The sequence below is a fragment of the Triturus cristatus genome, chromosome 5_1 (genome assembly GCF_964204655.1).
Source record: "Triturus cristatus chromosome 5_1, aTriCri1.1, whole genome shotgun sequence".
NCBI lineage: Eukaryota > Metazoa > Chordata > Amphibia > Caudata > Salamandridae > Triturus > Triturus cristatus.
Genome location: NC_140587.1, coordinates 100,485,518 through 100,504,972, shown reverse-complemented (window position 1 = coordinate 100,504,972; position 19,455 = coordinate 100,485,518). Strand labels below are relative to the sequence as shown.

General features: G+C 49.2%; 1 protein-coding gene across 1 annotated transcript in view; it reads right to left on the bottom strand.

Moving 5' to 3' along the window:
• LOC146830314 (testis-specific serine/threonine-protein kinase 4-like) overlaps positions 1–19,455 on the bottom strand; it is a 350,041-nt gene that overhangs the window by 47,979 nt on the left and 282,607 nt on the right. Inside the window, exon 8 of the mRNA XM_085603709.1 lies at positions 16,298–16,462. Within this exon, the coding sequence (XP_085459835.1) occupies positions 16,298–16,462 (165 nt within the window). The remainder of the gene's footprint in view (positions 1–16,297; positions 16,463–19,455) is intronic.

Here is a 19,455-nt window from a genome sequence, read left to right as displayed (position 1 = left end):
GGACGTGTTTGAACTAACATATCTTTGATGTTCTTAGCCCTCTTGAATACATGCATTGGTTTCTCAAGCGAGAGGCCTCCTGACTGTAGCATTTTCCAGTGTCTGTTGATGATACTCTGGAAAGTATTTGACAGAGGGCTGTAGGTGCTCACACAGATCAGTCTTTTGTTCTCTTCTTTCCCATATGTGGATAGTAGCTAGTCTGTGCTGTTGTTCAAAGCCCATTTCCTAGCTCGTTTGATTAAGTGAGAAGGATGTTTTTTCTCAGTCAGTTTTGCTGATAGTTTTTTCACATTTGATTTATAATCGGAAACTTCCGAGCAGTTCTGCCTCAGACGTAGAAACTGTCCCACAGGGAGATTTTCCCTCAGTGCTCATGGGTGAAAGCTTTCAAAGCAAAGCACATTGTTGCAATCTGTAGGTTTATAAAAAAAACCTTGATCTTGAGACATCCATCTTTCGCCTTGATCACCAGATCTGAGAAGGATAACTTTGGTAAAAGCGTAAAAAGGGATCCACAACCAAATTTTGTTGATGAAAGGGTTCAGGTCATGTAGAACATACTCTGACTCAAATGAGTGGACATAAAGATATGACAGACTGGTGCTCCCTATGGCAGTCCCATGAATTTTGAGAAAGAATTCCCCTTCAAATTAAAAAACATTTTGTGTCTAAGCTAGGTGTACCAAATCCGGTATGTAATCCTGTGAGGTCATGTGTTCCCATTTGCTGTCATTCAACATTTTGTCTTTAGCTTCGAGGGTGGCCTGCTGTGGAATGTTGGTATATAGGGACTCTATGTCTAGGCTGATCAGCATTTCATTCCTTTCGTCGAAGGCTAAATCCTTAATCCGGTTAAGAACGTATTTTGTGTCTTGTAGATAGGTGGGCATCTTTTTCACCCAAGGGTGAAAGAAAACATCACAGAATTATGACAGAGGTTTGAGCGTGGACCCAAACCCCAAAACAATAGGTTTGCCAGGAGGAGGGTACTTATTTTTGTGGACTTTGGGGAGCACATAGGAGTAGGGTACCCCGGGCTGTATTTGAGTAAATAAATCAGCCTCATGTTTGGGGATCCACTTGTTGTCCAAGCCTTTAGATACTGATCTGCTTCAGAACTCAGGGAAGGAGTGGTATAGGCAGGAATGCATACAGGAGTCCTGAGCTGCACTCAAGACAATTTGTGTCTCCAGGCGAAAGTCACATCGGAAACACGCTGATATTGCCCATTCTCGGTGTTGGCAAATAGATGTAACCAAGGTTCGCCCCAGATCTTGAACCATGTCCGGATACAGACACCATGCGTGATCTGCGAGGCATCGAAGGCTGAGTTTGTCCACCCTGGCATTCAGAGATCGCACCAGGTGTTGTACGACTATGAAAATGTCCTGACATTCCAATCATGTCCAGAAGCGCAGAGCCTCCTGGCACAGGGTCCACGACCCAACTCCACCATTCGTTGCAATACCACATGGTGGTGCTGTTGTCTGTGAACACCTGAATTAGTCTTCCCTTAATGGAAGGGAGGTAGGCCTTCATTACCAAGCGAATTGTTCTCAACTCCCGCAAGTTGAGTGGAGACTCGACTGGAGACTAAAGTCCTCTATCTTCACCTCTCCCAGATGGCCGCCTCAATCCAGGAGTCACGCATGTATCCCTACTGAAAGCACAGGGTGGGGAAGGGAGAGGGGGTTGCCTCTGACCCAATCACGGTTCCACGTGGCCTCGTATCCTCAGGATCGTACGTTGCTTAGAATGGTCCACCTCACGACACCACCACGGTCTGAATGTATATACACAGACTCTATGGAGTGGTCAAGCGGGGGAAGGGAAGGAAGGGAACAGCAGGGAGGGAGACCTGGAACGACAACAAGACAGGTATAAACAAATAGGGCAACCATACAGTTCTTTCCTTTCCTACCCTGAGCCCTCTAGAATTATGGACAGAATTCTAAGAGTCATACCTGTAAAAAAGAAAACCTTCTCTTCTAATTCTGTGAGTCTTTTACGGTGTGTAGTAGCACTCCGCTAAATCTGGCGAAAGAATACCATAATCAGCAGTTTATCAACACCACAGAACATCAATGTCTGAGGGTTTACCATAGGATTACGCTACATACCAAATGACCAATCCAGTATGCAGAGACAGGGATGCGGAAGAGCCATCCTCCTGCTCACTCTCAGTGCCCCTGCTACTGGACACACAAAGAAACACCTATGACTCCAATGATCACTGTACAAACATCAGAAAACAACAGGAAAACAATTTCGTCCCTCCGCCACAATTCGTCTTGTTTAGAGGCAGTGTTCAAATTGGTACAATCACTTTACACAAGGATTTTCTATGACAGTTTTTCTCCTTGGTACTGCAAAGATTGTTCCTCTTCTTATGAGGATATATGTTCCCCACTCAAGTAGTTCACGTGACCACAAAAAGCATAAAGCATATCACCAATTGCTCCTGGTTGTGTATTTAAAGGTAACCAAAACCTGTTACGGGTTATTGAAAGAAAAGCGCGTTTTCCCTGCAAGAACCGATGGCAGTTCGCCAATAGGGAAAACGTGTCTGGGCTACTTGCCCCGTTAAGACATGGATTATTCCCACAAGGTTATTTAGCAATTGCCTTCCCCTCTAGGACAGGGATTGATCCATATGGCTTGCCCAACAAAGAGGAAGACCCTTAAATGATCCGCACGGGTCTCTTCCTCAGTGAGTGCCGGAAAGGGCTCCGCCGGGAAGTCGCTCCGCAAGGAACCGGAAAGTGGTTCCGCCAACGGAGCAACTAAGGAAGCAGCGCGGTTCCCCAAAACTGCCACCATAAGGAAATGAGCGTAGCAATGCGACCCAGGAGTTTAGGAACAGAAGGTACGGTGCTCGAAGCACCCTTACCAGCCTCCTCACAGACGCAGCGTAGCTCCTAGAAGGAAAAGTAAGCGGCGTCTCTCCGATGCCCCGGGAGTTCTTTCAATGAAACGCCTCAGGCGTGTGCTGACGTCACCGACATCAGTACTGCCGAGGCTCATGGGGTTTGTAGTTTTTGCTGCGGATATCGCACTCTAGCTCGCCGCTGCAGTGTTCTTTTGGTACCTTTCAGGTGTGGCGCAACAGGTTCGTCAGCCATCACTGCAGATCTTTTGCAGTTAGCTCCAATATTTTCACCAGGTCGGCAAGATTCCCCTGATGCTGCACCAGCTAGACTTTCAGGTCCCACTGCAGAGTCCACATATGCTAGCGGGCATGATTTACCAGCAGGATGCAGGAAGCCATGATGCCTAGCAGCCTCAGGGTCAATCTCACTGAAATCCAGGATAGAGGCTGAAACATTGGAATCATAGCCTGAATATCGTGGAGTCACCGCTCTGGAGGATAGGCTCAGAATTGCATTGTGTCCAGAATGGCTCAGATAAAAGGAAGCCTCTGAGGGGGAGTCACGTGTAACTTTTGCATGGTTGTAGTGAACCCCAGTGGATGCAGAAGGTCCGATGCAGTCTGGAGATCTGGAGATGAGTGATGACTGCCTGGGGCGAGGATGCCTTCAACAGCCAGTTGTCGTGGTAGGTGAAGACTGGAACCCCTGACCTTTTCAGAAGGGCTACAACCACAGCTATCAGTTTTGTGAAGGCCAGACGGGTGCTGGTATGGCCAAAGGGGAGCACAGTAAACTGAAAGTGTTTGTGGCCTACCGTAAACTATAGGTAATGTCTGTTGGCCGTCAGGACATGTATTTGGAAATATGTGTCTGCAAGTCCAACACAACCATGCAGGGACCAGAGCTGACAGGTCCTGACCAAACGACAGCATTTTCAATTTCTCCTCTTCAGCAAGTAGTTGAGAATGCATAGCTCTAGTATAGGGCGGAGGTCTCCGTCCTTCTTCAGCACTGGAAAGTAGCAGGAATAGCAACCACTACCAACTTCTAATGTTGCCACCCTTTTGATGGCTCCTTTGGGCAAAAGAGCCTGCAATGTGATGCACTGAACAATTTGGACCAGCCATTTGTCTGAAATTATGGACTGTAAGCGGGGCAGGTAGTGCTTGATTCTGCCACTGACCGGTTGCCTGGAATGTTGCGAGGGCATATTAAAGGGGTTTGGAGAGGACGTCTGCCAGGTAGGTGGCAGACTGTGGAGATCTGTGGCCTTGGGTCCCACAAGGTTTGTGGGAGTTGCCTCCGCAGCCACAAAAGGACTGGGGAGTCTGCTGGCCATGGTGGGTGAGAGGAAATGGATGTAGCTGGTAACCCCTACCATACCCACGGAAGGAGTGGAAGGTAGAACGGGGTTGGCTTGGGGCAATGGAGAGTTCTAATGAGTGGGCGCTGCCCTACAGTTCCTGAAGCGCTCTTATGCTGAATCTGCCTTGTTGCCAAAAAGGCGAGTTCCATTGAAGGGCATGTCCATTTGGGATGCCTAGACATCCCCAGAGAAGCTAGTGGACCTTAGCAAAGCGTGGCAATGAAGCGCCACCGACAAAGCAATTGCTGTACGTACCGAGTCTGTTGTGTTCAGTTTGCAGCATATCGTGAACTTTTTTCGACCCTTCCATTGGCAATAGCTTGGTTCAGGATTGCCTGGGCCTCCCCCAAGACCAATAGAAGGACTTGCGCAAGTCCCAGACTGTGGGTTTTCATGGAGGAGAGACTAGGCCAGTGTCTAGGGAGGTCTCAAGATCACTGGCATCAGCCAGTCCCCATAGAAGTTATCTTCAGCCAGGGGCTCCTCAAGGGGGTCAGGATTACCCTAAGGATTCGCCCCAATCGTATTCCCCTAGTTGACATTGAACGGCACTGTTCGAGCTCCATATCGGAGTCTGGTTGGGCGATGGGATTGGCGAAGCCGATGGGTGTTGGCATAACCAGAAATGCTGTCACTGGAACAGACTCCAGTGACAGCTGTGGACTTGCAACTGGAACCAATCAAATTCAAAGGACCTCACTGGCGGCAAGAGTGTACCCACCTGCGGGAACCCAGTCTGCACACCTGCCGGACCCATGGGTCCCAAAGACACTCTATAGGGGTTGGCCTGTCCAAATATGAGGGTGCATGGTCTCATAGATTTCTTTCAATTGTTTGGGGTCGCTCTGGGAAATTTTGGGAAATGCGGACCGGACCTAGACTCAGACTCCGCAGTATGGGAACAGGCCTAGATTTGTGATGTCGTTCCGGTGTGTACCCGCGCGGAAAAGTTAAAGAACGCTTCGACTTCTTGAACTTCATTTTCTTAAGAGACTTACTGGACCATGGTTTTGAATGTGATGACAACCAATGGTATTTACTCCGAGAGTGATCCCATTACCTACCCTGCAAACGGGACTAGATTGGTGAGGAGTCTTCTGTTGTCAGGCTACCAGGAGCTTCAAGGCATCTTCCCGGACCGCCTTGGGGTTCATCGTGCGGCAGTCTGGGCCGGTCTTAGAGTCGTGGTCTGGCTCTAGGCACTAGAAGGAAACCCCACAGGTTTTTTAGGGGACATACCTAATACACAAAGTGAGCAAAGCTCAGTAAATATTTTGACAAAATGTCGAAAAAGGTAGTCCAAAAATGACTGAGGTCGCTCTTTCAGCTTTCGGCGCTGATGGTGCGAAAAGAACTGAGCAGCACACTAGGGTGGGGCCTATATAGGCACCGCACACGTCACATTTGGAGCAGAAGACGACAGCAACACCAACACGGAGCCAATGGTGCCACCTACTGACACACAGAGGTACTGCTCAAGAATTTCTGGATCCAGTCTGATGCCTGGAGTACGTTCTGTGGTAAGGAATCTGCAGCTAAAAGTTTCTGTCAGATGAATATTTTTGAATCCATGTAGATGCCCCATGTTTGTGTGAAGTGGTGCCAAGGAGCTCTTTAGGTCCATGGCCAAAAGGCAGTTTGGATTTGTGGGTGAAGTGAACCTCCATTGAGAATGATTTTTTTTTGTGAGAACAAATTCATATATACTATGGAGCTGTTAACGGTATGCTATTTGGCTTTCCATTTTGCTGGCCAATGATACTTTGTGGTTGCTCGCTGCTTGCATAGTGGAGAATGTGTTAGCTATTGTGTACCACTTAATTTGATTCTCTAATGCCTCTACCTCCAAAAGTAAGACTTAGGGACATATTCTCAAGGAGCTATCGCCGAGTTATCGGCACTTTATCGCAGCCAAAGTTGCGATAAAATTACCGCCCCATTCACAAGCTGGTGCAATCAGCCGATATCACCAGATTTCCTGCGATAGCATCCTCAAAAAACATAGTCACAGTTGACCACGGCAACTATTGCTCATGAGATGCAGAGTAGGCGTTCCCAAGCAAAAAGCTGCGACAACAGCACACCTCAACAGTCTCAACGACCAGCCACTTCGGCGATAAGACCACAAAACATGCGATAAGGCGCGTTAGCATCAGGAATTTAACACCTGCTCTGACCTGGTGCAAAGTCGGACGACAACCGGCAACAGAAAAGCCCAGACCACAGCCACACCTGAAGACCAACAGACGCCATGGAGCCACTGATCATGCAGCACGGAGCCCCAACAGAGCCAAAACACCCACCACCACCACATCCAGGGCCGCCACCCCCCCACGGACCCGTCTCCCGGACCACCACAGAGCCAGCGCGTACAAAGACAGTGGACACCCAGGAAACGCACCAGCCTCACAGACCTAACACTAGACAATGTCATTGCCCACTACAGGCTCAAAAGGACAACCATCCTACGCATCCTGACCATCATTGTCCAATAGGCTGACGGCACCAACACAGCGGACAACCAACATCCCACCTCAGACAAAGCTGCTGGCTGTGCTGCACCTGTTGGCCTCTGGTACCTCCCAACCAACATCCGCCAGAGTTGGAGGAGTCTCACAGGCAGCCACATCCAAGTCCCTCACACCTGTCCTGGATGCCATCATCAGCCTGGTACCCCAGTACCTATACGTCCACCACAATGCGCAGGAACAGCTGGAGACCAAGCAAGGACTATACGCCATAGCTGGATGCATGCACGTGTTGGGGGCAATCAACAACACACATGTCCTACTTGTGCCCCCTGGTGACACAGCACACAATTACCACAACGGAAAGCACAAGCCTTCCATCAATGTGCAGGCAACAGTTGACCACTGTGGAATCACCACCAACCTCATTGCCAACCACCCAGGCAGTGTGCATGATACCTTAATCTTCCAACAGTCCTACATCAACCAGCGCTTCCAGGATGGCACCAATGGGAATGCACTGCCCGTTGGCAAGTACCAAATGAACACCCCACACACCTCAACTCCACAATCATGCAACTCACAACTCTGGCAATGCACACGTCACAAAATCACATACAACATGCAAAACAACATGCCCACCCACCAGACACGACAGCACAACTTACTGTGGTAACCTGGGCTAGCCATGTACATGAGCCATCAACGTCATGGCACCTCAGCCACACAATAGCGGAATGTGAGGAGAGGTGGGAACCAGGCATGTGCGAAGGAGGCAAGTGACCCATGAATGGGAAAGTACACAATGCCAAGTGTGGCGGAGATGTGCTGGACAAACTGCAGTATGCAGAACACACCCATATCCATGCCGACATACACCGCTGGTGTATGGAGTGTAGTGGACAGTGGACGCAACCATGTCACCCCAGCCAGTGGGGAAGACCGCGGAAATGTAGCCTGTTACGTCCTCCCCTGTAAGCATGAGCGGAGTGGGCTGGCCCGGCGTACGCCAGGCCAGCGTAGGGCTGTGAATAAAAAGCCAGTTGCTCTGGGCGTCGTTCTCTTCCGGAATGCCCAACGTCTCTAACAGGCCAGCTCCTATCACCCCGCAACGAGGGCGACGCCGTCGCCGTGAGAGAAGTTGCCTGCGATCCTGTGCCTGCGATCGTCTGCTGTATGCTGGGCCGCGAAACCCGTATTGCCCGCCCCTGTGCAGCCAGGCCTCACTGCTCACCTGCCGACACCGGCGTGTGTCAAGGAGGGCCTACCACGTGCCGATGCAACCTCCAAGCCCGAGGCCCGTGACCTTGGCAGCCTGCTCAGACCAGTTTAGCCTCCTCGAGCAAGGCCCGCAGTCCTCCTTTCACATTGACGTACTCCACCAGCATACACAGTTGACAAGTAGGTCACACATTTGGAACTGAGTCTTGATTACACAGTGGCAGAGTACATATTTATGGGTGATGTTATGTCACTATATTCCGTTCGATGTGGTGACACCAAGTCTATGTATGGCATTCCAACCACAAGTGTCTGTGGGCCCTCGCGGACTACTGCCCTCGGCCCACACTGTGCTCGAGTAGGTCACACATTTGGAACTGAGTCTTGATTACATCATGGCAGAGTTCATATCATTGCACACCTGGAGAAGTGTAAGAGCAAGATGCGGTTCAGTATGTAGTAAAAAACGGATCATCGTTACGGAGGTGGTCGAACACTACCAACAACTGCACTGGTGTCACTAACTCTGTGCATTGCAAGCCGATGACACGTGCCTGTGGGCCCCTGCTGACCACTGCCTCCTGCCTACACTGCGGTCAAATAGGTCACACATTTGTGACTGAGTCTTGATCATACAATGTCCGAGTACACACATTAATGCAGCGTTCAAATCCCTATACTCCCTTCGATGTGGTGACACCAAGTCTGTGCATAGCATCCCAACCACACGTGTCTGTGGGCCCTTGATGACTATGCCTTCGGCCTACACTGCGGTCCAGCAGGCCTCACACCAATCCAGTCCGTACCAGGCAGGACACGGCATCATCGCTGACTGAACACCCACTCAGCTCTGGTGCCTCTACCTCTGTCAACCACAAGTCACCCCCACATGCTATTTCAACGTTGTGTGTCAGAGTTCCAGGAGGAGCTCGCTGAACAGCGTTTGGCCCACGCTGACCGCTGCCTTGGGTATACACTGCGGTCGAGTAGGTCACACTTTCAGAACTCAGTCTTGATTCAGTAATGGCAGATTTGATAACATTGTACAGGCCTCATCGCAGACTGCATCCCCCTTTCAGCTCCGGTGCCTCTAAGTCTGTTCCCCGACATCCATGGACACTTTCCGGTTGAACTGTGGTGGCGAATGGGTCTATGGACTTGGGTTGGTCGTCATCATCATGTCTGTGATACTGACTTGGTGGCAAAAACAAAGCAGTAGCATTCCACTCCTCCATTTGCTGCTTCCGGACGGTTTCTACCCTCTGCATCATGCCCTGGAGGACACCTTCCACTGTCTCCCGCAACCCTATGCCATATTCACCTTGGACATCGATGAGGACCCGCTCAGCGTGTGCGGCCCTATCTCACTGCACCGCGAGTCACCGTCCCGTGGCTGTGTGCCTGTGCCGGCCGCAGTGCATCCTGGGCCACTAACTTTGTGCAGCTCAAGTCAGGGACCCTGTCTGCTGAGATATTGAATGGTCTCTGAGACGGTGGCCTTGGGTCATCAACGCCATGTTTCTGGGGCCCTGCGCTGTCTGCTGCCTCCGGCCTCAACTGCGGTCTACCAGGACTCGCACATCAATTTGAGTCCTGACCGGCGCTGACGTCGCATCACCGCCGGAGACACACCCCACCACCGCCAGGACCACCTCCAGACGACAACTGCCAGAGGCGAAAGTGTCTTACTGCCAGACCATCACAGTTAGTCACACCTGTTGTGGATGCCATCATCTGCCTGATAACCTGCTCAGCAATCCAGGTGCCACTAACTCAGAGCACCACGACTCATGGACCATTTCTGTGTGCTGTGGAGAGCTCACACAGCAAAGGTCACCTCAGGCCGTGTTGAGACCTGGGACGATGATGAGGAAGATGATGCAGGTGTAACACACCCCACTGCAGCTGCATCAGGTATTTCCCGAAGGGACACAAGCCTAGACATTTTCTTCACATGAGCAATCTCAGCTCTAGTGCCTCAACATCAGTGCACTGCAACTCACGGACACTTCTGTTTGCATGTTGGGTGACCTCTGTACTTGCTCCGGCTACCAACAAGATGCTCCGCAGTTGACTCTGTAATGCTGGTGTTTTCTGTTTCCGTTTTAATATTGTTTACTGTTCAAGTTGTTGCCAGCACCAGCCACTCCGTGCGGGCTGGCTTACATTCACCACACACACATCCAGCACAGGCGTCCCTGTACATGTGACCCTGCCAATAAAGGGGCTGGACGCAGTACCCGTAGCCAGTTCTACGAACTATCTCAGTGTGTCCGTGTGGTCATGATGTATGCATGAGGGTCCCTGGGCCTACAACATTACATTGTGCTGTGTAGAGCGGATGCAACCATGTCACCTCTGGCAGTAGGTAAGACCTTGGACATGTAGCTTTGTCATCACCAATACGTAAGAGGAGTGGACTGGGCCGTCATACGGAGGTCAAGCATGGGGGTGTGAATGATGATTCCTGGGCTCTGGGCGTGGTTCATTGCAGCAAGTATGCATGTGTCTCTGTCGAGGTGTGGGTCTTCTTTGTGGGGTGTAGGTGGTCCCTGGTGGGGCTTGAATACTCACATATGTGATCTAGTTCGCTTCTATGAGCTCGGACCCCACCCGCACCTGTTCGGCCACCTCCTTTTGTCATTCTGACACCTGGCATTGGAGTGCGATGTTTGCTGAGGTGGAGTGTTGGGAGCCAGCCGTGGAGGAGGGTGCTTTCTGCTGTGTGGTCTGTGCAGGGGCTGGTGTCTCCTCTATGTAGCTTGGCTGCCCTGCTCCTGGGGGTCGGTTGCCTAAGATGTCCATGGGCTGTTGTAGGGCGTCGGTGTCGAAGGTGTGGTGGTCCTCTCCAGCATCACTGATGAGTAGTCTGGTCTGCTCTGCTGGAGGTGTTGTTTGTCCCTCTGCAATGTGAAGGGGAGATGCATGTTGACATTGTGTTGACATGTGTGTTGGCGCATTGTTCTGGTTTACATGCAGATTGTATGACAATGTACATTGTGACTGTTTGGGAGGTGCTGTATATTTGATGCGGGACAGTGGACATTTGGAGTACATGAGAGATGTGAGGTTCTACACGTACATTTCCATCTCGCAGTTTCCTGCTATGTTAGATGTGATTGGCCTGTTTTTGCGCATGAGCAGACCCAGTTGTGTCCTCTGTTCTGCAGTGTTGTTGTTGCACTTTGTACCACATTGTCGTTGGATGTGCTGTTATTGGTATGTGTGTGTGCTGCAGTGTGCCACGGGGATCAGGGACATGATCCAGGGTCATTGTAGTTGTGCAGTGTGCTACACATAGTCGTGCATGTGTGCCATTGTGCCCATCTCCCCCCTTCCCCCCAGTCCCTGGTCGTTACTCACCAGGTTGATGTTGTGTCAGGTCCTATCAAACTGTGTCCAGACTCCCAACTCCTTGCGCCATCTCCATCCTGATGACTGTGGCCTCCATTTCCTCCTGCTCCTCCTGTGGCGCAGGTCTCCCACCTCCTGTCGCCGTTGCTGCCTTCCTGTTGGCAGAGGGTTTGTGCTTGGTTTGGCTTTTCAAATCTGGCCAGCGCCTCTTGTCCTCCTCCATAGACCTCCTCGACACCCCAACTGCATTCACGTTTGTCATATTGACGTTCAGTGGATGGTGGTGTTCTGTCACCTTCGTGACGCTGATTTGGTTTTCCTGCGGACTGCACCCCGTCTGCCTCTTCCTCTTCTCCTTGGCCTTCCCCGACCACGAGGTTCCTTAGTGGTGGTCTGTGGGGCTTGTGGGGTTCGCGTTGGCCTCTGCACTTGGACTGCACCCCGTCTGCCTCTTCCTCTTCTCCTTGGCCTTCCCCGACCACGAGGTTCCTTAGTGGTGGTCTGTGGGGCTTGTGGGGTTCGCGTTGGCCTCTGCACTTGTTTCGGGAGCATCCATGGTGCTACGCAGTTTCTTTTTTTCTCCCTTCTTAGGTCTCGCCTGAGCCAGCTGGTGAGACATTTAGTGAGTGGGCTTTAAAAAGTCGACCACCCCGTGGTGCCGGGGGTTCCTGGGTGGGCCCCTGATGGGTCTGCACGTGGGACGGACGTCTCTCCTCCCTTGACATAGCAGCGGACCTTCGGGTCCGGCGACCGGAGTCCCCCCCCTGTCTCCATCTTTCTCCCTTTTCTTTCTCTCTCTCTCTTTTTTTTTTTTTTTCTCCTTGTTCTCGGTTTTCTGGTTCTTTCCAGACTTGGGGTTGGGGTGGGGGAGGAGGGAGGGGGGTGAGGGGAATTGGGGATGTGGGTAAATTGCAAATGCAGCCTTATGCCAGGGTGTCAGCGGGACTGTTTGGCGCAGCCTTTTGTAGTGCCGGACCAGCACGGGACTGTTAGTGTTTGATGGACGCTCGTTGAAGGTCTCTGGGGCACGTTGCCCGGGCTTGCTTCCCCTTCTTATCTTGACTTTTCTGTAACCCTCCTATAGCGACTGCTACGATGGGGGAGGCTTGCCCTTTTGTGGGTTTGACTACGGGCGGGTGCATTGTGGTTGTATTCCCTCTCGTTGGTTGGGCCATGCAGCTACGACACTTTTGCCATGGCATGGTTTGTATGTCATTCTTTCACTTGTGGCTAATAAAAACAATTTTGACAAAAAAAAAAAAAAAGTCGACCACAGCTTTTTGTCTGGCATAGAGTGTGCGGTTATGTGCACAGGCATGAGCAGAGGCACCATCTGGCTTTCCTCTCTCGTCATGGTGCGCGCACATCACACACCACTCGCCAGACGTGGCGCTGCAGCTGCTTTCACTTTTGCCGTAGAGCGCGCGCACGGGCACCACTCACGTTTTTTATTTTTTAAATTTCTGTTTAGCGCGCGCACACAACTCCCGGGCTTGTTTCTCTGTGCTCACCACGTGAATACTCGAGCCTTTCAGAACAGAACGATCAAGGCATCTTTTCCCCCGCACAAGCGGGCCACGGACTTGGGAAAGCCCTGCAAGCAGCTCTGCAGATGCATAGCTGTTTAATTTATCAACAACAGAGGGCCTGTACTCAGACTCTGCAGTCACCCAAACTCCCTCCCGAATACTGCTGTAGAAAACGGGGCTTTCAGCGGTAGCTGCGCACATGGTTAAACTACTTGGCAAAGTGTTCTGTAGCAGAATGCTCTAAACCCTGCCTTCTCTTCTACTCACTTCACCTCTCTCCTCGGTTTTCCAGTTTCTCTGTCTCTTCAGAAAGGGTCTTTCTTTTTTCCCTCAGTCCCTCCAGACGCTCTCGTCCCATCGAGTTCACTCTGTGTGTCTTCTGAGTTCCCTATCTCCATTTCTTCCCTGCACCTCTCCTCATCCTCAGGTCACTCCCTTCTAAGTAGCTGCACGGTCCTCCCCACCACTCCCCTCTCCTGCTCTCCCCTTTCCCCCTCTTCGATCGCACCTTCTCCCTCCCCCTTGTGCTTTTCAGCTCTTCCAGACTCTTTCCTCCGTGTCTGCCTGAATGTTCCCTTTTTGAACCACCATGGAATGTTCCCATGCAGCGGTCTGGGAGACAGGCAGCTCCTCCGATGCAAATGGCCCAGCTCGAGGTTTCAAATTACCACTCCGCAAAAAAGTCCAGATGTGGGCTGATTAACTGGGCCTTAGGTTGACTGGGCTCGGGAGGCTGCTCAAGACCATTTTGGAAAGCCATAAATCACCCGGAGAAACTGACGAGAACAGTTTTTAATGCAGACTCACTGCATCACTTCTTTTGGGGGGGTTTCTTTCCTCACATGTTGAGATTTCTTTTTATTCAGTTTAGGAAGCTTGATGTTTATGTAAATCCTGGGGTGATGCATAATCACTTGCACGTGAGAGTTTCATGTGGGTTAGGGGTGGGCTCAGTGGGAAACTGGTGGCATCCCTCTGAGGCAGTCCGAACTCTCTGTACCTCCTGCCCCTGCCATGATCTCACCTCCCCAACACAATGCTGAAGAAAGGGGCTGCACAATGTGAGACCAGGGCTTCAGCCCCAAGGCCTACGCTGGTAAACTCTGACGCTAACCCTCTGACCAGCTTGAATACATTTGCAGAATAAGGATTACTTCCCGTAAAGTCAGTGCTGCTCTAAAATCTAAAAACGTAATGATAGGGAGTACATCGGTTCTTGAAATTGGGTGATCAGGCGTCCCGGATTTGCCGGAACAGTCCCGGGTTTTCACTAGCTGTCCCTGCAAATTTTGGCAATTTTGGCTTATGTTCCAGTTTTTAGAGCGGGTCGACCGAAACCATTGAGAGGCACTTTTTGGGTGTCCTAAAGCTGTGCTAGTTAGCAGCTGTTATAGGTAAGAATTTTAATTAACAGGTATGGTGCTAGTTTTAGAAATTACATTTTATTTATTTTCTTCGTGCCTCTCCTGTGTTCCTATGTTGATAAGAGCTGCCACTCTGTGCCGCTCCGTTGATGTAAAATTGCAGTCCTTCTATTTTTTAAAAATGTCCTGGTTTGGGTTCTCAACATCTGGTCACCCTACCTTGAAATCATTGACTGTTGCATGCCACTATCCCAGCTGCATCTTGTGAAACTTAAGAATAAGAGGCTGAGTGGGCGGGATTTTTACGCAGTTGTGTTCTGACCCGATGTGCTGTGCCTCACTCCGGTCCTGATGTCTCCGTGGCCTCTCCAAAGTGGGAGCACAGGTCGCGGACTGCCCTTAAGAGCCAGGTGTCATTGCGGCACTCAGACCGGAAGTGACAGGTACGTCAATCACTTCTTAGGGTACCTCGCTCCCGTGATGCGACTTGCGAGACGAGGACAAGGACGTTGTGCCTATGCTGCCACAGCCTGCTGCCTCAGGCCAAAGGATCAGGGAAGGGGCAAGGGTCACTGTGGGGTGCTAGCGCCACACACCCCTACTTGATGCCCTTGAGCACAGGTCATTGGCGACATCCCTACCAGCCTCTAGCCAATTTTTCTTACAAGAAGCAACAGTGAAACGTTCATTATATTTTAAGACTTTTTAAACGGACGGCAAACAGTTTTGGAAACGTGGAGGTAAGTGTCATCTTTGCCTTCTGCTAAGCAAAACAAGTTGAACAACAACCTTTCGCCTCACCTTCCATTGGAAGTCAAACTCAAAAACCTATGAGAAATAGAAATGGAGCAGATTCAACAGTCAGAAAAAAGCTCCCATGTACTCCTCAAGCATCATGCAAAACAGGGACCTGACCCCAGTTTGAAGACCCCTGCTCTATGTAGATAGGATACAGACCATCACCCTAATACTACCCACTGTTTCAAGGGGCCGTTCTCCATGTTGCTATTTGCATTATATTATGGTGTTGTTGGTGTGGTTGTATTTAATGGTGGTAGCAGAGGTGGTGGTGTTATTGCCTCACATTTGAGTCCCAATAAAAACATTATTGGAGTAAATAATTATTGCTTTTTCTATAAAATACATGTAAGAAAGAATTGATGATTGTTGAGTGATGATTGAGAGCATTTTTCTGAGGTATAATAGTCCTTCTTGTAAGGCAAAGCAAGATATCTATAGGATGGAGAATGATACACCAAACAGCTAATAGTGTGAGATGAGAAAGTAATATTCCTAAGGGAGGATCCAAAGCACCACTATCTATATTTTAAAGAATTGATAACAATATCTCTTGCAAACAGTTGTGCTGCCAAAACAAAACAAGCATTGGCATAGCCAATAGGTCTCGCCTTTGGGACCTTATAAGTGTTTAGCCATGCAACAGTTGATGTTGTTGCACCAAGGATATTGTGCATCATAACTAAATACTTATAAGGTCCCAAAAGGGAGACCTATTGGCTATGCCAATGCTTGTTTTTTTGTTGCTTTTATGGTGCATTTTCCCGCATGAGGCGTGGGAATTGCAGGCCTGTCGCTGGTTATCGCTGATTTTTGTATCGCGGTTGACCTCATCGCAACTTTATTTGCGTTCATATTTTGCATTTTTGAGGCGTCGCGTTGAGTTTAACACAGTCATTTGACGCGTTATTGTGTGACTATCGCATGGTGCCGCCACGTTAAGAATACTGCGTTAACACGGCGTTGTTTTCCCGCGATAGACTGCGATATGCAAAGTTGCATTAAGCTAAAATTGCGATGGTTATCACAAGTTCTTGAGAATATCCCCCTTAGTTTCTGCCATTGCTACCCTGAGTGAGTCAAGTGGTTAGAAAATACCTTATTGCATATAAATATTCTATGGATAGCCTAAAGAATGTTTGCTTTCCTGTGGAATACTTTATAAAAGGTGGAATGTGAGGCATTCGCTTTTACTGTTGGGTAAAATTCAACCCTCGTTGCTCCCCATTCTTGTATTATTAAGATAACTTGCTACTATGCTATATTTGTCATTTGTTTGTTTGTTTGGAACTTTCACCAGATAACAATAAGTGAAGTAAAACACCTTTCTGCTGGTCCTCCTGGTTGGTCAGGGCTCCCACAGACAGCAGGATATTCTGGTAGCTGGAAGGCACAGCGGGAATCATCCAGCAGTGTGCCGCCACTTGCTGTAGACCAAGACGCGCACTGGGTTTCCACTGAAGAAGACTGCGAACCAGATCCTTGCACTCTGTAGAGGAGGACAGAGAAAGATGAGTAGAGCTTAGAGACAAGCCAGAACTGTGTATAAGTACTGGAGTCTACATGTCAATCCATGCCCGTCAACAATTAAACCATCACAGTGAGGACAGTATACATGCAAAAACGTATGAACTCCTAACCCACCAACAGAGAGTCACCACTGGAAGCAAGGTTACAGTTTAACTTATAGCAAAATCCTCGAACAACCCAGAACTGCTACAGGGAATAAACATTTACTGTCCTTCGCATGGCACTAACCATCACACCATCCAAGAACAGATGCAGGAAGGAAACCTTATGGGCCAACTTTCAGCCTAATCAACAACAAACATACTAACGGTGATCCTTCTCAGAGAAAAGAGACTACAGTTAAGCACAAAGACTTCTGAACAGTCTAACCAAGGCCCACTACAGGCAGCAGGGAACACAGTTCAACTCACAGCTACATACACAAGCAATACATCAAACACAAAGGATAGAGACAGTAAATGCAATATCAACAACCAAATCACCCAGCAAGAACTATCATAGGGAGAATGTGAACTTGCAGTCCCATCAGTCAACAACCCATCAACTAAGAAATACCACTCATAGCAGATGCTACCAACCAACTCACCAACCCAAAACGTCAACTGGTAGTAACAAATACAGACCAGATCATAACGGTATTCACCACTAATACACCAACACAAATTTGGTTCTGGTAGAAAGATCAACAACCCAAATCCAGACTTTATCAACAACAAACCCAACAATAACCAGACAAAAACTAACAGTGAAAAAAAATGACAGCTCAGAAATTGTGTTTTAGTAAATTACAGTGGATTTTCCAACACCATGAAGTAGAGGGTGGTTATGGCACTGTGGCAGGATTTCCATGTGGGAAGGAAAGGCAAACCTAATTGTTGAATTTGCACTCATAGATCCATGATTATTGGATTAAATGGGGCACACACGAGAAACTAATTTCAGGCCTATACGTAACACTGACTGGCACCCTTTACTCCAAACCAACTCTGACTCTACTCCACAGGTTATGGCAACCTCAGACTAATAAAGAAATAACAGACCCATGTAGTACCACAGGTTTCTCCTATTTGAAGAAGCTTTGAATTTACAGATTATGACCGTTAGATATAGTCATTTATCTCATGCACATTTTACATTAAACTTCTGGACTGACTTTATTCTATTTTAATCACTTTGTGGCATCTCACAATTAACAGAGTCAACTGAGATATAAAATAAATGCTGATTATAAAGTAAATGTGATAAAATAATTCTGTCGAAGTATAAGCAAACATGGCTCAAGACCTAGGACCAGACGCTAGAGCCCAGGAAAACAACACCCTCGTCTTCACTGGGAGGAAATTGTTCAATCCCTTGATGGATGAGGCCATTCAGTAGTACAAGGCGCGTGCAGTGGTGGTCAAATCGCAGAGTTCCACCCATGCAGTAATGGCCAGACATCCACATTTCCAGCTGGCACTAGTCTTCCAGTCTTTAAAGGCTCAGAAGACTTTCAGCCAAAGATCCTGGTGGGAACATGCTCTTCCTTGCAGTGAAAGATACAGTCAAAGAGGAGGAACATCAGGGTGATCAACAGGCCCGCTCCCGCAGCCTGAAATGAGGCCAAGCCGTCCCAGTGACGTTCTCATGGACCATCCATAACTCTTAATGTGGTCTCTGCTGGAGGGAAGGCTGTGCCTCCACTGCAGCTGCAGTGTGTGGTACTTTGAAATTTGGGACCGCGTGGGAGACAGGGCCCTACCCCTGTCTATCCCGGTATTAGCGAACCGCGAATGGTCAATGCGGTATGTACAAGTGCTTTATATAACGTTTCATTGATAAATGCACTATGTATACGATATTATGCATTGACTTCGTGGGTTCCATCTTAGAGCGGTGGCCATCTTATGGTTGCCCTCACATAGGCTACACATTATGAGCAAATACGGGCCTTTAGAACACATGTGCCTTCCTTTGACTTCTCTGTGACCTGGGCAGCTTGGCTCCGCTGCCCCAGGTCAGTCCGGTCTCACGAGCTCCCCGTCCTACGGCCACCTGTGATTAGCATCAGGGTTTGACACACCATAAAGCCTTTTCCTCCCACACGAGCCTCCGGCTAATCTCTTTCACACCTGACTCTTCCTGCTTTATGGCTTGTTTTCCAAACAGGAGATGCCCGTGTTTATTGGGGCCTGTCGATATCTGATGTGGGATCTGAGCCTTGCTGGGTAAATAATTGTGGGCTGGCTTAACTGGAATGTGGGTTGGTCATCATGACTCTGCCTTTTCGTTTGTAATGTATACATGTATATGGCCATATCGTAAAACAAGGAATGTGTGCCTGAAGCATGATATTTTGTATTTAAGGAGAAGCCCGTTTCTGTAACTTTAAGCAGTCTCCTGAGAACATACATGCTGTTGCACTTCTCGGATACCTGTAATTGGTCTGCAGCCAATAAACTGATCTTTGACTTCACCCAGAAGACTCTGTGTTTCTGTAGGTCTGAAACAGGAAGAACCCGAAGTTATAGGGTGTGTTCCCCTGCACCGCTGGGCTTTAAAATTCCCAGTACTTCAGTTGGCGCCCAACGTTGGGCGATTTCAGCGGTACCAGCCCAAGCCAGAGGTTCGTGAGGAGCTTCGTGTGGAAATTCTGGAGGAAGGCCGCCACTTCATCGACCCCTGCATGTCGACGTGGTCCAAAAGTCTTTTCTGCGAGGTTCTCCGCGTCCCGACGGCTACGAACTGGACTGCTGCCCTGATTAATCGCCCTGTTTTGGACCCTTGACGATTTTGGTAGAGCGAAACAATCGAGAGAGTCTTCTGGTGAGGCCATCGATCATCGATATTCAGTTAAGTATAAGTGGAGCGTCTCCCAGTTTGTTTGGTATCCTTCGGGATTTTTGGTATCCTTCGGGATCATTTCGATTTGGAGCTTGCAAGCACCAAAGCCAGAGGACTCGTGTATTCACG